This window comes from Herpailurus yagouaroundi, unplaced genomic scaffold (assembly GCF_014898765.1).
Source record: "Herpailurus yagouaroundi ecotype Mexico unplaced genomic scaffold, PumYag 195, whole genome shotgun sequence".
In the NCBI taxonomy this organism is placed as follows: Eukaryota; Metazoa; Chordata; class Mammalia; order Carnivora; family Felidae; genus Herpailurus; species Herpailurus yagouaroundi.
Genome location: NW_024412426.1, coordinates 14,428,843 through 14,447,452, shown reverse-complemented (window position 1 = coordinate 14,447,452; position 18,610 = coordinate 14,428,843). Strand labels below are relative to the sequence as shown.

The following is an 18,610-nucleotide window of genomic DNA, read 5'->3' as shown; positions in this document are numbered from 1 at the left end:
AAGTTGGTGGGGTTTTTTTTCTAGTAAATACTCAGAATTGTTAGATCATACGTTAGTTTCATTTTTTAATTTTTTGAGAAACCTCCATAGTGTTTACCGTGGTGGCTATATCAGTTCACATTCCCACCCAGTACACAAGGGTTCCCTTTGCTCCATATCCTCACCAACACTTTGTCTTTTGATTATACCTATTTTAACAGGTGTGAGATGATATCTCATTGTGGTTTTGATTTGCATTTCTCTCGTGATTAATGATGTGAAACCTTTTTTCTTTTTAAAAAATTCTTTTGAGAGAGGGAGAGAACATGAATGGTGGCGGGGGTGGGTGGTGCAGAGGGAGGAGAGAGGATTGTAAGCAGGCTTTACACCCAGCATGGAGCCCAACACCAGGCTCAGTCTCACAACCATGAGATCATGACTTGAGCTGAAGTCAAGAGTCAGATGCTCAACTGACTGAGCCACCCAGGCTCCCCTTTTCAGGTTTTCATTTGGATTTTAGTTAGTTAACATACAGTGCGATATTGGTTTCAGGAGTACAATTTAGTGATTCGTCACTTAGATACAACACCCAGTGCTCATCACAGGTGCCCTCCTTAGTACGCATCACTCATCTAGCCCAGTCCCCACCCACCTCCCTCCATCAACCCTCAGTTTGTTCTCTATCTTTAAGAATCTCTTATGGTTTGTTTCCTCTCTCTTTTTTTCGTCCTCCCATATGTTCGTGTGTTTTGTTTCTTAAATTCCACATGTGAGTGAAGTCACATGGTATTTGTCTTTCTCTGACTGACTTCACTCTAGCTCCATCCGCATCGTTGCAAATGGCAAGATTTCATTCTTTTTGATGGCTGACTAATATTCTGTTGTGTATGTATACCACATCTTCTTTATCCATTCATCAGTTGATGGGCACTCGGGCTCTTTCCATAGTTGGGCTATTGTTGATAGCACTGCTGTAAACAATGGGGTGGTGCATGTGCCCCCTCAAATCTGTATTTTTGAATCCTTTGGGTAAATACCTGGTAGTGCAGTTGCAGGATCATAGGGTAGTTCTACTTTAACTTTTTGAGGAACCTCCATACTGTTTTCCAGAGTGGCTGCACCAGTGTGCATTCTCACCAGCAGTGCAAAAGTGTTCCCCTTTCTCCACATCCTCGCCAACATGTTGTTTCCTGAGTTGTTCTTTTTAGCCATTCTGACAGGTGTGAGGTGGTGTCTCATTGTGGTTTTGATTTGTATTTTCCTTGATGATAAGTGATGTGGAGCATCTTTTCATGTGTCTGTTAGCCATCTGGATGTCTTCGTTGGAAAAATGTCTATTCGTGTCTCTTGCCCATTTCTTCACTGGATTGTTTTTTGGGTGTTGAGTTTGTTAAGTTCTTTATCAATTTGGGGTATTAGCCCTTTATCAGAGATGTCATTAGCAAATGTCTTCTCCCATTCTCTCGGTTGCATTTTAGTTTTGTTGATTGGTGAAATACCTTTCGTGTACTGTTGGCCACTTATATGTCTTCTTGGGAAAGCTGTTGATTCAGATCTTCTCACTTTTTAAAATCGGGTTTTTTTTTGCTATTGAATTGTAAGAGTTCTTTATTTATTTTGGATATCAGCCCCTTTTCATTTTGTTGATGGTTTCTTTTGCTGTGCAGAAGCTTTTAGTTTGATGTAGTCCCATTTGTTCATTTTCGCTTTTGTTGCTTTTGCTTTTGGTGTCAGATCCAAAAAAAATCATCACCCAGACCGATGTCAGGGAGCTTACTGCCTATATGTTCTTCTCCTCCTGTTCTTCTAAGCATTTTATGGTTTCAGGTCTTAGGTTCAAGTCTTTAATCCATTTTGAGTTAATTTTGTGTATGGTAAAAGGAAGTGGTCCGGTTTCATTCTTCTGCATGTGGCTGTCTAGTTCTCCCGACAGCATTCACGGAAGAGACTGTCCTTTCCGCAGTGTATATTCTTCTGCCCTAGCAAATTAGTCAGACCCCAGGAAGGGCTTATAGAAACCTCTTGAGTTTTAAGCCAGTCCGTGAGAAGCCCAGGTGACCACCTAGACTTACAACTGGCATGTGAATTGGAGCACAGTCTTGTGGGACTAAGACTTTTTTTCCCCTTAAGTTTTTAATCTGTCTAATTTTATTTTATTTATTTTACCTTTTTGAGATTATATTTTTAAGTAATCTCTATACCCAGTATGGTATTGAACTTACAACCCCAAGATCAAGATGTCACATGCTGTACAAACTGAGCCAGCCAGGCTCCCTTAATCTTTCTTATTTATTTTTTTATTTCTAATTTTATTTGTTAAATTTACATCCCAATTAGTTAGCATATAGTGCAACAATGATTTCAGGAGTAGATTCCTTAATCCCTTTGCCCATTTAGCCCATTCCCTCTCCCACAACCCCTCCAGTAACCGTCTGTTCTCCATATTTAAGAGTCTCTTATGTTTTGTCCCCCCCCCCGTTTCTATATTATTTTTGTTTCCCTTCCTTTGTGTTCATCTGTCTGTGTCTTAAAGTCCTCATATGAGTGAAGTCATATGATATTTGTCTTTCTCTGACTAATTTGACTTAGCATAATACTCTCTAGTTCCATCCGCGTAGTTGCAAATGGCAAGATTTCATTCTTTTTTTTTTTTAAGATTTCATTCTTCTTGATTGCCGAGTAATACTCCATTGTGTGTGTGTGTGTGTGTGTGTGTGTGTGTGTGTGTGTGTGTATACATACATACACACCACATCTTCTTTATCCATTCATCCATCGATGGACATTTGGGCTCTTTCCATACTTTGGCTATTGTTGATAGTGCTGCTATCAACATGGGGGTGCATGTGTCCCTTTGAAACAGCACAGTTGTATCCCTTGGATAAATGCCTAGAAATGCAATTGCTGTGTTGTAGGGTAGTTCTATTTTTAGTTTTTTGAGGAACCTCCATACCGTTTTCCAGAGTGGCTGCACAAGTTTGCGTTCTTGTGGGACTGAGACTTTAACTTCTGGAGTCTGGTGCTGTCTCTGGGTAGATAGTGTCAGAACTGAGTTGAATTGTAGAATACCCAGCCGGTGTCCCAAGAATTACAGTTGTACACAGTGGAATTTGGTACAAAATCTTACCTTGACAGGAACATCCAGGGGTAAATGTTGACCGGTCATTTAGGTGCTGAAGTCTACAGCCTAGGAGAGAAGTGTGGACCGGAAGTATAGATTTGATTATTACAGGTTCATTCAAGGAGAACATGGAGATGAAGGTGATCAGAAAACCAGTTGTAAAAGCTTGATGCATCCAGGAAATTGTAAAAGATTCAGAGCCTAGGTTCATGGCAGTGAACAGGGATACTGAAGTCTGGAAAGGTAGATTGGAGGGCAGATTATTAATAACAAGTAGATGGCATTGATTGGTCTCTGACATTGTGTCAGGCTCTGTGGTGAGCATGACTGTGGGTTATCCCTTTTGCTTTTCATAACCCAGTGGAAGAGGGCTGCTCTGTCCATTTTACAGAGGAAGCTCAGAGAGGTGAGATTACATGCCCAAAGTCTCACGTCTAATGACGTCTAAGTCTCACGTCTAATTGCGGTCCATATTTTAACCCCAGAAACCTGACCCTACTTCGCACTCAGCCAGTACACCATACTCCATTCAGTTACAAAGGGTCTTAGCAAACTCAGGAGTTTGGGTTTTGTCATAGAGGCAGCAGGCTTTGCTGCAGTGTTCTGCTTGTTTTTAAAAAAATTTTTGAATCAGTAAGACATTCACACAACTCAGAATTTTTAAAAAGTATTAGAAAGATTTATAAGAAGAGTTTCCCCCTCATCTCTCCATTCCTTCTCCTTCCTCCCAGTGGTCATCTCTGTTAGTAATTTCTTTATGTCCTTTTTTGTATCAAATACGAATGTATATTTTTATTTAACTCTGCCACTTTTATAATACATATGTCATACTGTACGTACTTTTGCATCTTCTTCTTTTACCTAATATGTCTTAGAAATCTATTATCATATAAAGAGCTTCTTCATTCTTTTGTTGTTTTGCCAGCTGTACAGTGCTCTGTTGTATGGATCTGCCATGACTCATTTAAGCAGACCTTTATTGGACATACAAGTTCCGGTATTTTTTTTTACAACCAGTGTTGCCCAGAATTAATATGTACACATATATAACTTCATACATGATCAAATCTATCCAGAAGCGAAAGTGCCGGGTCAAAGGGCACATGTACTTTTACACGGATGTTAACCAGTTTACGTTCCCAGTAGTGATGCGTGAGAACCCCTCTTTTCCATTAGCATCAGCAACAGCATGTGACCGAGCTTTGGCTTTTGTGTCTTTCAGATGTGTCATCTTTTCATTTGTTTAAGAGCCGTTTGTATTTTCTTTTACCTGTCTTTGTGTATCCTTTGCTCGTTTTCAGCTCTGCCACTGCTCTTACCAAATTATCGGAGCTCATACATAGGGAAGACAGCCCTTTGTGATACGAGATACAAATATTTTTCCCAGTTCTTTTTTTTTACTTTGCTTATGGTATCATTTTGCGTTATGGAAATTTTTTGTTTGTTTTGAATGTGATCGATCCATCTTTTCTTACAGATTTTCTGATTTTGAATCATCGTTAGCCTTGCTTGCTCGAAGATGATGGGAGAATTCCGCCTTTTTAATTTTAAGTACTTTTATAGTTTTATTTTTCACATTTAACTTTTTGACATAGTTAGAATTTACCCTGGTGTGTGGATGAAGTATGGCCCCAGCTGTTTGTGTCATTTTTCTGGGTGGCTGTCACTTGTCCCAGTAGTTATCCCAGCTTACTACAGCGGTGGTCTTTTTCCCCCTGGAATAAATTTTCGTTTGTATGTGTTTCAGTTTCTGGACTTCCTGTCCTGCTCCTGTCTGTTCATGAGTTGATCTATGGTTTAATTATTGAGGTGTCATGGTATGTTTTGAGAGGGTTAGTCCTGCTCTTTGAGATTTATTTTAAGAGTTTGCTAATAGTTTTTTTCTTTTTCCTTATTACCTTAAAAATCGTTTTATCCAGTTACTCTCTAAAAGATCCGTTGGTATTTCTTTTGTTTTGTTTTGTTTTGTTTTGTTTGGAGAGAGAAGAACACACAAGAGAGCATGAGTGTGCAAGTGGGGGAGGGGCAGGGAGAAGGAGGGAGAGAACCCCAAGCAGGCTCCGGGCTGCCAGCACAGAGCCCAACATGGGACTTGATCTCATGAACCGTGAGATCATGGCCTGAGCCAAAATCAAGAGTCGGACACTTAACCAGCTGAGCCACCTAGGTGCCCTGATCTGCTCGTATTTCTGATGGGATCAAGTTAAATTTAGAAGTTTATATTTTTATAATTATAAACATTATATATGTGGTATATTGTTCAATTAATTCAACTATTCTTTACCTAGAAATGTTTTTAAGGTACAAGAGTGATACAGTCAGCTTTGTGGGTGGGCGTGGAGTGGTTTTATTTCTATGGAGTGTGTGCTGTGCTGGGGGCTGGAATTACCAGAACGTTTGATTGCTGCCCATCTCTTTAGGGACACGTGTGCGTGAGAACATGAACAGTCATTCAAGGAGTATGTGAAGGGGTTACATGGAGGAAATTAGCTCATTTGATGGCTATATTTAATAGCGATGGAGGGCCAAGAAAACATCACTTACCTTTTAGATTTGCTTTTTTAAACTTTTTAAAAATATTTTCTTTAATGTTTACTTATTTTTGAAAGAGAGGGAGAGAGAGAGTGCGTGCCAGCAGGGGAGCGGCAGAGAGAGAGAGGGAGACACAGAATCCGAAACAGGCTCCAGGCTCTGAGCTGTCAGCGCAGAGCCCGACGCGGGGCTCAAACTCACGGACCGCGAGATCATGACCTGAGCCTAAGTCGGACGCTCAACTGACTGAGCCACCCAAGTGCCCCTAAACTTTTTATTTATTTACTTTTTAATAATTTTGTTTTAAGTTTATTTATTTTGAGAGAGAGAAGGAGAGCAAGTGGGGCAGGGTCAGAGAGAGGGAGAGAGAGACAATCCCCAGCAGGCTCTGCACTCTCAGCACAGAGCCTGATGTGGGGCTCGAACTCACAAAGCATGAGATCATGACCCGAGCTGAAGTCAAGAGTCAGACGCCTGGCCAACTGAGCCACCCCGGTGCCCCTAAACTTCTTATTTTGAAATAATTTTAGATTTGTACAAAGGTTGCAGAGATGGTCCAGAGTCCCCCAGATTCCTTAAACAGTTTTCAACCATTGGAGAATAGGGTGCAGACAGGAATACACTAGCGAATGAGGACTTCAGTATTTCCCAAGCATCAGAACACCCTCCTACACAGCTGCATTCAGTCGGCAACATCAGGAGATTATTTGCCGTTGATGCGGCATCAGCGTCTAACACACAGACGTTGTTCACATTTCGCCACTTTCCCTGTAATGTCCAGAACTCCGTCTAGGATCGTGTGTTGTGTTAGTTGTCATTTTAGCTTCACTCTCCTTGTTTTTCCATGACTTTGAACATTTGGTAACAGTGCAGGCCAGTTACTTTATAGAATCTCTCTCTTTTTTTAACGTTTGTTTATTTGTTTTGAGAGGGAGCACCCACGCACACGAGCTGGAGAGGGACAGAGAAAGAGAGAGAATCTCCCACGCAGAGCCCAATGCGGGGTTTGAACTCACGAACCCTGAGATCATGACCTGAGCTGAGATCAAGAGCCAGACATTTAACTGACTGAGCCACCTAGGTGTTCCTATAGAGTATCTCTTAATTTGAGTTTGTCTGATATTTCCTCATGATTTAAAAGTTTGGGTGGGAATACCAGAGAGGTGCTATTGTGCTCTTCTCGGTACATCATATCAGGAGGCACATGATGTAGATTTGTTGCTGTGCCCCATTACAGGTGAGGTTAACTTTTTTAATGTTTATTTTTGAGAGAGCAGAGAGAGAGAACATGTGTGAGCAGGGCAGAGAGAGGGGGGTAGAGGATCCCAAGCAGGCTCTGCGCTGACAGCAGAGAGCCAGAGGTAGGGTTTGAACTCACGAACCGTGAGATCATGACCTAACCCAAAGTTGGACACTTAACCGACTGAACCACCCAGGCGCCCCGGTGATGTTAACTTTTATCACTTGATGGTAGGCATCTGTAAGCTTCCTCCAGTGTAAAGTTAGCATTTTATACTTATTAGCAATTATTGAATACTTTATTGTGAGGTACTCTAGAACTGTAAATATTCTATCCTCATCGAACTTTTACCCACCAGTTTTGTTTGACATTCATTGATAATTCTTGCCTGAATCAGTTACTACTGTGATAGTTGTCAAGTAGTTATTTGCTAATTTTATCATTCTTTCTAGACTTAATAGTCTCCATTCTGTTAAAGGGCAGAACTCTCCCCCGGTGACCAACATTGATTTAGTTATTTGTTGATATTACTATGAACTCCCAGACTCTTAATTTACTCAGAGTTCTAATTTGTTGTTACTTCTTTGATGCTCCACCTGTCCCAGATTTGACCAGTGGGTTTTGGAATGTCCCCATCATTCTCTGAGTGCTTCCTTACACCTGGCATAGCAACAGGACCCAGATCCGTCTCGTACTTTCCCTGCCCCCACCCTAGAGTCACCCGTTTCTCCAAGGAGCCCTTGGTCCCTTTAAGATAGTAGTAAAATGGTATTTAGAAACTAGTATGCGAGTGCTAAGTGTGCTCATTACTGCTTGCTTATTATCGTTGCCAGGTTTTCTCTTGAGGGGCAGAGGTTGGAAAGCTGTGTACACACACACGTCTGTGTAAATATGCATGTATACACTCACAAACATCTGTGTGTTTTTCTATACCTGTGTGTTAAAGCTCTCAAACCAGGAGTTCCAATTCTAATTCAACACCACAAGATTTATTCTGGTTTTCTCCCTTTCTGTGTGTTAATCTCCCTTCTCCATCTGAGAACCCTGGTTCCCATTATCCTCAGTGTATTTATTTGTGCTACACCCCACTCCCACCCCCATGTGCCCAGACTCCCAGCCCATAGCCTGACCCCGTGCAGGCCCACTCCCCCTCCCCTGGGCGCTCCGGCCAGTGTCAGCCCTGACCGAAGAGAAGAGGGCGTGACTTTTCTTTACTTAAAGTGAGTTCGGAAAGATCCTTGTGACACCACTTGACTCCTGGGAGAGGGACTGGCTAGCAGGGACACAGAGGGCAAGGAACTGTTTCACATATGTCCTTTTGTGCCTTCCGACGTTGTTTTCTCACCGTGTGCCTTTATTACCTGTATAGAAAATAAATCGATGTTGAAATATCATTCAGGATCATTGTTCTCACAGTATTTGTTCACTTAGCTGCTCCCTTTGACATCGTCGGGGAGAACTTGGAGTCTTCTTTTCTTCCTTAAGTGTATTTGGCTCCTTTCTCCGCTTTAGGAAATAATACTTGTTTCTACGGGAAGTGTTACTACTGCCGAGAAACGGAGCCAGCTTGTGCCGATGGAGACACAATGGAGGGGTCTGTCACGCTGTGGCTTCCGGATGTGTGGCCTCTGCAGAAACACCGACACCCGTGGGGCAGGACTTACCGAGAGGGCAAACTGGCCAGGTGCGTGCTCCTGTGGCCGGGCCGCCACCTCGTTCTGGCCTGTGCCCGGCCAGCCGCCGCGCCGTGTAGGAGCCGGGGCTTCCGTCCAGGACCACACAGGGCTGGGAGGTGAGGGTTGGGGGCAGCCCGCCAGGCGGGGACGTCTCTTCTCTGTGTTTGAAACGGTGCCAGGTAGAGCGCGGGCGCCTGGTAAATACCCCCGGCGGTGCCCCTCGCCTCCAGGTGGGAGTACGACGAGAGCTACTGCGACGCCGTGAAGAAAACGTCCCCTTACGACTCCGGCCCGCGCCTCCTGGACATCATCGACACCGCAGTCTTCGATTACCTGATCGGCAACGCTGACCGGCATCACTATGAGAGTTTTCAAGACGACGAAGGCGCTAGCATGCTCATCCTTCTCGATAATGCCAAAAGGTAGGGCCACGCGGCTATCCTCGTCAGTTCGGGGATTCTGCGCGGACAAGGGCGCGTTCGCGGGTGCCCTGGAAAACGTCCGGAACGCGGTCGCCAGAAGGCGTCCTTCCCGTTTTCGGTCAGGGTCTTCGCCCTTGGCGCCCATCCTTCCATCTGTACGCCCTCCACCCTCGGGTCTGAGGGCTTTAAAAAGTGGAGAAGTGGGGTTTTTCCCTAGGAGGCAAAGACTGTGATTCTCAACACAGACTGCGGGACAACAGGGTCTTTGATTTTTCGCTCGCTGCTTGTGTCACTCTCCCTTGACGAGGTTTCGAGTCTTGAGAAATACATATTTAATAGAACATGAAATTTAATTACTCTTAAGTTGATTCTGTCCAAAGGGTCATGCGGTTTAAAGAATTAATTTGTTCGATAGGATGTTTTGCTTCATTTATGGCAGTCTAGGCCCAGACTTTTTATGATCATGAGAAGAGCAGTTCCTTTTTTTTTTTTTCCTTTTTTAATGTTTATTTTGAGGGAGAGGGAGAGAGAGAGAGCAGGAGGGGGGCAGAGAGAGAATCCCAAGCAGGCTCTGCATTGTCAGCCTAGAGCCCGATGTGGGGCTCAATCTCATGAACCGTGAGATCGTGGACCTGAGCCAAAATCAAGAGTCAGACACTTAACCGACTGAGCCCCCCAGGCACTCCGTCTTCGCCATTTATTATTTGAGGGCCTGCGCTGTGCTGAGGGCTGCCAGACCTTCCAGGCTGTTAGGGTGAGCTTCTAGCACAGAGTGGGTTTTTCCAGAACCACTTCTCATTCATTCTGAACTACTGCTAAGATCATTTTTACATCCGCTTGGAATCACTGTCAGCCTTCCGAGCAGCTTCTCCTGTCTGAATCTGGCCATCTGCTTTCTTGTAGGAATAGATGAGCCAGCTCTGTTCTGATTGGTGATTTGAAGTAGAGCAAGTGGGAATCATGTGACTAGCGTTTATTCCTCTTCCCGCCCTTAAAGCCTTTCTAGGTTTCGGGGTCTTCAGGCCCTCCCTTTGGTCCCCGGGCTCCACCCTGTGTTATGTGGTTATGCCTCAGCACCTTGCCGTAGCTGGCTTCTAGAAGAGAGGAGCCTTGTAAATGAGCGCGTTTGTTGTTAGATACTGCGGTACAGGCTGTTAGGGATCCCATGTCTAATTGGTCATGCCCTGTTTATTTTTAATTTAAGTGATTTGAGCCGTGGGAGCATGAAATTATCTAGGATCACATTTGGGTTTTCTTAGAGAATTTGCTCTTGCCCTGATGCTAAGCGGGGAACTGGTGCCACTAACTAATTCACTAAGTTTTAATTTAATTTTCAGCTTTGGGAACCCATCACTGGATGAGAGAAGCATTCTTGCCCCCCTCTATCAGTGTTGCATGTAAGTTACGCACATCAAATACATCGGCCAGTGTTGTCTTCCTTTCCAGGCTCAGGGAACAGTACAGTAGGTTCCTTGGCCTTAAGACTTCTAATACCTGACCAAGTGCTTTTTATGCTTTTCCAACCCAGAACCCCTGGAATTCAAAAGTCACTGCAAATTTTATATGAATAGAAAATTTCAGTCTGTTCAATAGTACATATTCACATTTGTTTTACTATCAGAAAATAGTCCTCTGTCCAGCAAAAATCTAGTACAGTCTGCATCCCTGGCTGCTGTATTGTTTACCTTGGGGTTTGAGGTCCTCTCACTTCCTCACTACAGACCACCTGAAGTTTGCATATCTCGATTTGGTTTGTTTTTTTTTTTTAATGTTTATTTATTTTTGAGACAGAGCATGAACGGGGGAGGGTCAGAGAGAGAGGGAGACACAGAATCTGAAGCAGGCTCCAGGCTCCGAGCTGTCAGCCCAGAGCCCGACTCGGGGCTCGAACTCACAGACCGTGAGATCATGACCTGAGCCGAAGTCGGACGCTTAACCGGCTGAGCCACCCAGGTGCCCCTGCATATCTTGATTTGAAGTTGTGTAAACCAGAAGTAACTTTTTCATAGTCACTTAGTAATTTATTTTTTTTTAAAGTCTGTATTAGAAAACAAAGAAATTAAAAGGTAAATCAAAATGAGAGAAAGAATCGGGCTCTCAGAGCTCCATTTCAGATTATTATTGCTGGTATTATTTTATTATTTTATTTTATTAAGTTTATTTATTTATTTTGAGAGACAGCACACAAGCAGGGGAGGCGCAGAGACAGGGGGAGAGAGAGAGAATCCCAAGCAGGCTCCACGCTGTCCGCGCAGAGCCTGATGTGGGGCTCAATCCTACCAACCATGAGATCACGACCTGAGCCAAAATCAAGAATCCAACGCTTAACTGACTGAGCCACCCAGGTGTCTCTACATAATTTTTTTTTTTTTTTTTTTAATTTTTATCTATTCACCTTGAGAGGGGCAGGGGCAGAGACAGCACGAGTCGGGGAGGAGCAGAGAGAGGGAGACAAAATCCCAAGCAGGCTCCGCGCTGCCAGTGCAGAATTTGGTGCGGGGCTCGATCTCACGAAACCTCGAGATCATGACCTGAGCTGAAACCGAGAGTCGGACTTTCAACCGACGGAGCCTCCCAGGCGCCCCAGTTATTTCTTGACTTTTGTCTACCAAGCCAGCTTTAAACTCCTTTTGATAGTAAGCGGTTTTATGTAATCTGCCTTAAACCTTTCTTGCAGCATTCGGGTTTCTACCTGGAACAGACTGAACTACCTAAAGAATGGTGTGCTGAAGTCTGCCTTAAAATCCGCCATGGCCCATGACCCCATCTCCCCCGTGCTGTCTGAGCCTCACCTGGACGCCGTGGACCAGCGGCTCCTGAGCGTCCTGGCCACCGTGAAGCAGTGCACTGACCAGTTTGGGGCGGACGCTGTGCTGGTGGAAGACAGGATGCCTCTTTCCCACTTGTAATTCGCCACACAAAATAAGTGAAACTACTTTTTACAAAGCTAGAGAAACAGCACAATCACTTCCAAATGGTATGCGATGGATTGGAAACGGCCAGCGGCAAGCTCTGGGTGACAGGGGACAGGGTGGCCTTGGATTCCTTTGGTGATTTCTGTGGGAGAAACTAAAGCAGAGACGACAGGTGGCAGACCCCAGGAGCCTTCCTACCAGACCACCCGACCCCCTCGGCATCTGCGCACCCCCGCGGTGGGCCTCCTGCTTGGTCCGTCCTAACTCACGTGCCAAAGGGTGGATCGAGGTGCGGCGCCTGGATGGGTTAATGCTGGGGTTGGTTCTGGAGCGTGTAGTTCATCTTCTAATCCTTTCTCCACACCTGTCGGTTTTCTGAGAACACTTTGTAATCTCTTGAGTCCTTTTGTAACCGGGACTAGTCCAGTTGGGAGTTTTCCTGCCTCCTGAGGAGTAGCAGCCAGTAAGACCTGGCGTTCTGTTGAGCCCAAATAGCATGCTCTCCTGGGAGGAATATGTTTTTAGGATAGAATTCGTGGGAAAGACAAAGGCGGGAAAGACGCTCGGGCTCCTTCCTAAGTGATTGGGTGGTAGTGTTCTTCGGGATAGTTTAGAGGAGGGAAGAAGGGGCAGAACCGGAATCGGAGAAGCCCCCCTGGCAGGTGCGTAAACGCAGACGTGACTCGAACCTCAGCGAGACCCGCATTCCCACAGTGGTGTCCCAGTTAACCCGGAAGTTGTCCAAGTGTGATTCTCTCACGGAGACTTTCTTTTTCCCTTTTGCCCCAAGCAGGCACATCTTTTCTAAATTAACAAAGCGAATTGAGGTGATACCTTGAATAAGAGTGAAGTTGCCTGTGATCTCTGCCATCCTGATTTCTTTTCGGAAATGAATTTCCACCTCAGCCTTTAAGGCATTTGGTCACCGAAGCCTCTGTTCCCAAGAGAATGGCAATGCTGTTTGTGCCTTTCTCGTGAGAACAACCAGCTTGCTCCCGGAGCGGACGGTGCTCGTCCTGCTGGCGGCTGGACCTGTCCTGTGACTTGGGCCTTGCAGAAGATTGGGAACAAAACTTTTAAGCATTCTGAGCCTTAAAATTAAGGAGGTCACCAGGAAGGGCCTTAAGATTTTGATTTATATCAAGCCCTAACGTCCTCATTTCATTTCATCGGGCGTTCTGAACCGGTGGTGTAGGATCGTTTCCCCGTGTCCTCTCACTGCCCACGACCCGGGCTCAGTGCGGTCTGTGTTCCCGCAGAGCGACTCGGACCCGTAAGCAGTTGCGGTAAAGCACAGGGCCCCAGGGGGACAGGCTCGGTGCGCCCGCCCACCGGGGGACCCATCTCTCCTGCCTCTTGTCCGGGTGCCGGTCCAGCTTCTCACTTCTGTCAAGCAGAGACTGGTACTTAAAGCGTGTGGGCGAGCCGATTTAATGCCAGCCATCAGAGACCGGTGTCAGGCAGCCACCCTTTCGAAAACAGCCTAGACTGTATGCCCTGATTTTCTCGCATTGAAAGGCCGCTAAGTAACCTGTCACCACTTAACAATAGCATGAGGTCAGGATGCTTTTGTGCTTTGTATGTACGTTTCGAGACATACACAAGAATGGGTTGGGCTCCTTGAAAAAGGAATTTAAGAAGACAGGTATTAGCACAAAACACTGAAGTCGGGTCAACAAAAGGAGGCCTTAGATTCCGATTTTTAAGGCCATTTACAGTGTGTATCAAGTGAAATTCACAGTTGAGCCCGAGAACACCTTGGGTAGTGCTGACCCAGAGTATCAGGGAGCTGGCCGGAGGCAGATGGCGGGAGGAGGCCAGCGCCGCCCGCGTGGGTGAATGTTAGTTGAACTAAATGACGGATCGGTGCTCCTGCAGACACGTGGCACCGGGAGTGTGTCCCAGTGGGATGGGCGAGAATTGGTCTCGAACTGGGAACTTCATTCACGATGTTGAGGGTAGAAGATACCGCTAAGGCAAAAAGCAGGAGGGAGAGCTGCTTTGAAAATGTCACATCCTTTTTTTCAAAACATTGCAGAAATGTTTAATTTCATTCTCTTTTCTACTGTTTTAAACTTCATGATCTTAAGAGGTGTTCAGATCTATCGTGGTTGAAGTCATATGCTAATAGGGTGGTCGTGACAAGACTCTTAGAACAGATTCATGTTCTAATCAGGATTGGATTAAGCTAGGAAAGCATGTTTAGGCACATCTTGGAAAAACCAAGCATAGGCTTGTAGCCCTAAAATTCAGAAAAACTAAATTCTCTTTGAAATGGAGGTAGATATCTTTTTAAGTTCTGTGACCCTGTTCTCTTTGTGGTTTATTTAGCGCTATTATACTCAGACAAGTTGCTGGAAGCGTTCTCGGACAGCCCGAGGTTGAGCGTGCCTGGGGGAACGTGTAAAGGTAGACACGGGTACGTTTTAATATTGTCAGACGAGGAGAATCAGGACTGCCTGCCATTTCCTTACCTCCTCCCACTTCCTAAATACGTTTCTTCCAGAGTTTGGGGAAATATGGGTATGGAAGTTACATTCTAAATTATTCTTTAATATGAGGTTATGTTGTGGGTTCGGATGTAAATAATTGTGCAAAACAAATTAATAGGATCTGATTTGCTCAGAGTTTTGTTCAATAATATATTAATAAGGCATTTCTCCCTGTTGCACTGAGGACTGATGTGTCAAATGAAATGTAAGGAGGAAATGGAAGAATCCAGGTACATCCATTGCATATTATTTTAGAAAAGATGAATCCTGTGTACGTGGCAATTTTCCAGTGTCACCTGAACAACGAATTCTCCCAAGGAAATTCATCTTTTCTTTTTCTTAAAAGAAAGGAAAAAAAAGAAAAGACTTCCGGCTTTCCCTTCCCATCCACCATATCCTCCAGCTTCCATTCTCAGTGGTCCCTGTATTCTTGTTTGACCAGTGACAGGAAAACAGCATCTGTCAGGGAGCTGTCTGGTAAGAGTTACCTTATGAGCTGGAGCTTCAGGAAACATGAGTAAAGGCGTACGTTTGTATATAATCGTAGATGTAGTGTAGCAAGAAAAAAATGTATTTATTTTGACACAGGGAAGCACTGACTTATGTTGCTGAAGAACTTGAAGCTAGTGAAAGGTTCTCTTCTCAGTCTCTGAGAGCGGACCCCAAGTGACAAAGACCATTCACTGAGCAGGCGCCCGCTGAGCCGCTCCGTTGAGCCAGCCGTGGCTAGGCACACGAGCGAGCCACACAGACCTGACTTCGTGAAACCTATTGTCCGGGGAAGGCCAGGTTTTCTCCCTTCGATTCCTCAAGTCTGGGTTGCAAAGGCAGGGGCCGGGGACTCTACTGCCACAGGTTTCTAAGGAACCAAGGTGTTACAAGTACACAATGATTGCGGTGGGGGGTGGGGAACTGGGAATAACTTACTGGGAAGCTAATTTATTTGCTTAAGAGGAGGTGTGGGAACCAGTACCCTCCGTTTTGATCTGCCAAGGATTTCCTCTCAGAGCTGTTGCACAAATAGAGGTGGGGCTTGGGAAGACACCAAACAAGACAGATATGCACCTAAATTTCTAATGTGTTCTATGGGTTTCAATTCTGAAGAAAAAATAAATAAAGATTTTATTAAGTATTGATGTAGCATCTTTTCCTCTGATTCCTTTTTTCCCCTTGTTTCAGGATACTTTCAGTGTTTTTCTGTTCCAGTTTCCTGTTTTGTTAGGGGACAGAAAAAATGACATCTTCTACACCCACGTAAACTTCCGCGGGGGCTGTTGCACGACATCCGACGAGTGAGACCTGTGCACTTCCTTACCAGTCTTCAAAAGGCCCATAGCAGGTTGTGACTCTACCAGAAGGTCCCATTAGATCATTCGTAGGCGCTATTCGTATACTTAGTAGTTCAGTCCACTCTTGCAGCTTCTTTAGAAGAATCACAAACCCTGAAGACTTGTCAGTATGGTACCATAGAGGCACAGAGAAGAGCCAGGGCCCCTGATTATTATTCTTAGGACACCCAGGTTTTTAACTTGGGAAATAGAAATCCAGCATCATAAACCTCAACTAGCTGAGGAGACGCTTGAAGGATTTTTTGCTTGCTTTGCCACAGTTTTGCGCCAGTTTTTGTCGTGCACTTGGATAGCAGTGGGAGGCCCGGTCACTGACACCACCCCCCGCACGTGATCCTCTTCCTGGTGAGATTCAGGCTTCGTTCTCAAGCGTGTCAGAAAGACTGGTATTAAAGCTTGAAAAAGACGACTGGGAGTAGGGAGGGTTTATTTGGTCTCTGGTAGACATCTGGGCTGTAGGTGACCCCTCAGAGCTCACAGTCCCAACAAAAGAGACCTGAAGCACTCGAGCGTGTCGGGAACGATTGGAAATGAATTACAGGAGGAACCGGAGCGGGAACGAATCCCACAGGGTCGGGGGCGCGGGGCGGGGGGTGAGAGGTAGGCAGAACCTACACTGCGGAAGCGGAGACTGATCCAGGCTAGCCGTGTGTGTACAACCCCGACTTCCGAAGTGCACAGCCTCCTGGGCCTGCACTGTTTTATCGCTTTCGGGGTTTCCTGTGGTTTTCATCAGGTGCACTCCGTCTCTGGAGAGGACACTCTGAGTCTGCTGTGTTGTCACGTGCTCTTCAGTATAGACCTTAAACGGAGGAGCCACCGGTGCACAGGTGAGCTCGGAAACGATTTTATGGTTTCAGTGTTTGCTTTTTACGTGCAAGTTTAATTGGAGATAAAGGCTTGAGTTTTACTCAAAGATTGTCTCGGGACAGATTGTGTTCTGTCTCCAGCAGGGTCGGGAAGATGTCTATTGCAAAGCTTGGTCCCATTTCAGTGACCTCAGTAGAGGTGTTGAGTACCCATTTTCTCTTCGACTTTGTTGAAATGCAGATTTGGGTTGAGTAGGTTTGAGTCTGCGTTTCTAACAGGCTCCCTGGACGACACCAGTGCTGCTGCTCCCCGGACCACACTTGAGTAGCACAGGTAGGAGTTTGCTTACCTTGCCTGTAGTTTTCACAACAGCCTCTAGATGTCACCGGCAACTATGAGATCCCGTGCTCCTAGGCTGGCCCCCAAACCGCCTCCAAGCCCTGAGAAAAATGTCAGCAATTTCTTTAAACTGGAAGCTTGTCTAAAAACTGGTGTTGGGATCCGTTGTTTCTACGTGGAACTGACAAAGGCGGGGGAAAAATGTTTACCTTTTAGGAAAAAAATGTCTTCTTGAAATTAAGATGTTTGTCCAGGAACTTTCCAGCTACCTGCTTTATTTACCACTAAATGCTAAACTTCAATCAAAACACTGCAGAAATTAGCAGTTAGTCCTACATGAAAGTTACACGCAGAGACAGTTACTTTGTTTTAAAACCTGGGTTTTTTAAAAGAAACTAGTGTTAATGTTAGTAATTTTGTCACCATAAATCCACTTACAAACATCACTAGTATAAATAAAATCATTCAAGCCTCCCCTATAAACCATCCACAGCTTCATCCAGGCTGGGGCATATGTAATAACAGTTAACATGTAGCTGAATGAGCTCACAAGCGACTTCTATTACGCCATTCTGTAGGTGGGGAAACTGAGGCACAGGGCAGCTAATACCCAAGCTCATACATAGAAAATGGGAGGGGCCATTCAGTTAATCCCTATACTGGGTTGCCATTCATGCCCATTTACTGAACGAGTTCACGTTTTCAATTTCCAAATAGTAAAGGTGTGTTCCTTCCACCAAAGGTTGGCTGAGCTTGACTGCACGAGGGGCAGTGCCGGGTGTCCTGGCCCCACTCTGTGGGAGGTTTGGGTTCAGTGTTGACCTCATGAGGCTAAGACATACAATATGCATAACCACTTTCCAGCTTAACCGTGGTGGTGTCCTAACAAAGGTGCTTCCCTGGTTTCTGCAGCTGTTCGAAAGGGCACATTTGGCCTGCTGTCGAGGAAGGAGAAGTGGCACTGAGTGTGATCTAAGAGACTGCGGCATTGTGAGACCCGGTGCTAGGACTCCCCTTACTGTCTGCGGAGCCCACCCTCAAAGCCACTGAGCCTGGGCCATTAGCCAAGTCCCCGGATCTCTAGACCGCACTGTCTTCCAACGACAAGATGTCTCCCATTAGGCCAGTGGCTTCAGTCAGTCCAGTGATTTTGGAAAACGCATCAAGCTCTTCCGAAATCTAACAAGCTTGTTGCATTCTCACGTCGTGGAAAAGGGGTCCCAAAGGAAAGGGGCCCTCAAGTCTTGCCAGTGGTGTCCGAGAAGCCGCTCGGTGCCACAAGCACTTGAAAGTTGCAAACGTAGCCAAGAGAGGGCCCACAGTCCTCAGCCTAACTTCCTTGTAATGAGACTTGCTCTTCGCCCGACCGGGAGTTTCCAAAAGCCAAGCATCTCCAGACTGCAGCCCTCCGGCTTCCTCTTGTGTGGGTGTGCTCCCAGCTGTGGAAATCCGCCGTTCCTCGCGCCGTTCCACTTCCCCGGCGTCCCGGGGCCTGTCCCCGCCCAGCGGACCCGGCCGCCTCCAGCTCCCGGTGAGAAGACTGCCGGGGCCTCCGTGCAGCCGGGGGCAGCGCACACGCGGGCGCCCTTCCTTGCCAGGCCTCGGAGGGGCCCCGGAGCTGCCGCCGGTACCAGCGGCGCTCTGAGACCGCGGGCGCCCCGGAACAGCGCGCGGCCGGAAGCGAGCCCCGCGGTGGGCGGCGCCTGCAGGCGGCCTCGGGGTGGCCTGCGGGCGC

At 45.9% G+C, this 18,610-nt stretch overlaps 2 protein-coding genes across 5 annotated transcripts in view; both read left to right on the top strand.

Annotated features, from left to right (window-relative positions):
• The window catches only part of FAM20B (FAM20B glycosaminoglycan xylosylkinase), a 43,939-nt gene extending 28,422 nt beyond the window's left edge, over positions 1-15,517 (top strand). For all 4 annotated transcript variants that reach the window (XM_040446652.1, XM_040446651.1, XM_040446654.1 and 1 more), the window contains exons 5-9: positions 8,385-8,556; positions 8,779-8,970; positions 10,308-10,367; positions 11,648-13,625; positions 13,707-15,517. In XM_040446652.1, the coding sequence (XP_040302586.1) occupies positions 8,385-8,556; positions 8,779-8,970; positions 10,308-10,367; positions 11,648-11,879 (656 nt within the window). In that variant the 3' untranslated portion in view covers positions 11,880-13,625; positions 13,707-15,517. The remainder of the gene's footprint in view (positions 1-8,384; positions 8,557-8,778; positions 8,971-10,307; positions 10,368-11,647; positions 13,626-13,706) is intronic.
• Positions 15,518-18,568: 3,051 nt separating this feature from the next.
• TOR3A (torsin family 3 member A) overlaps positions 18,569-18,610 on the top strand; it is a 17,981-nt gene continuing 17,939 nt past the window's right edge. Inside the window, exon 1 of the mRNA XM_040446655.1 lies at positions 18,569-18,610. The gene's annotated coding sequence lies outside the window, so the exon portion shown is untranslated.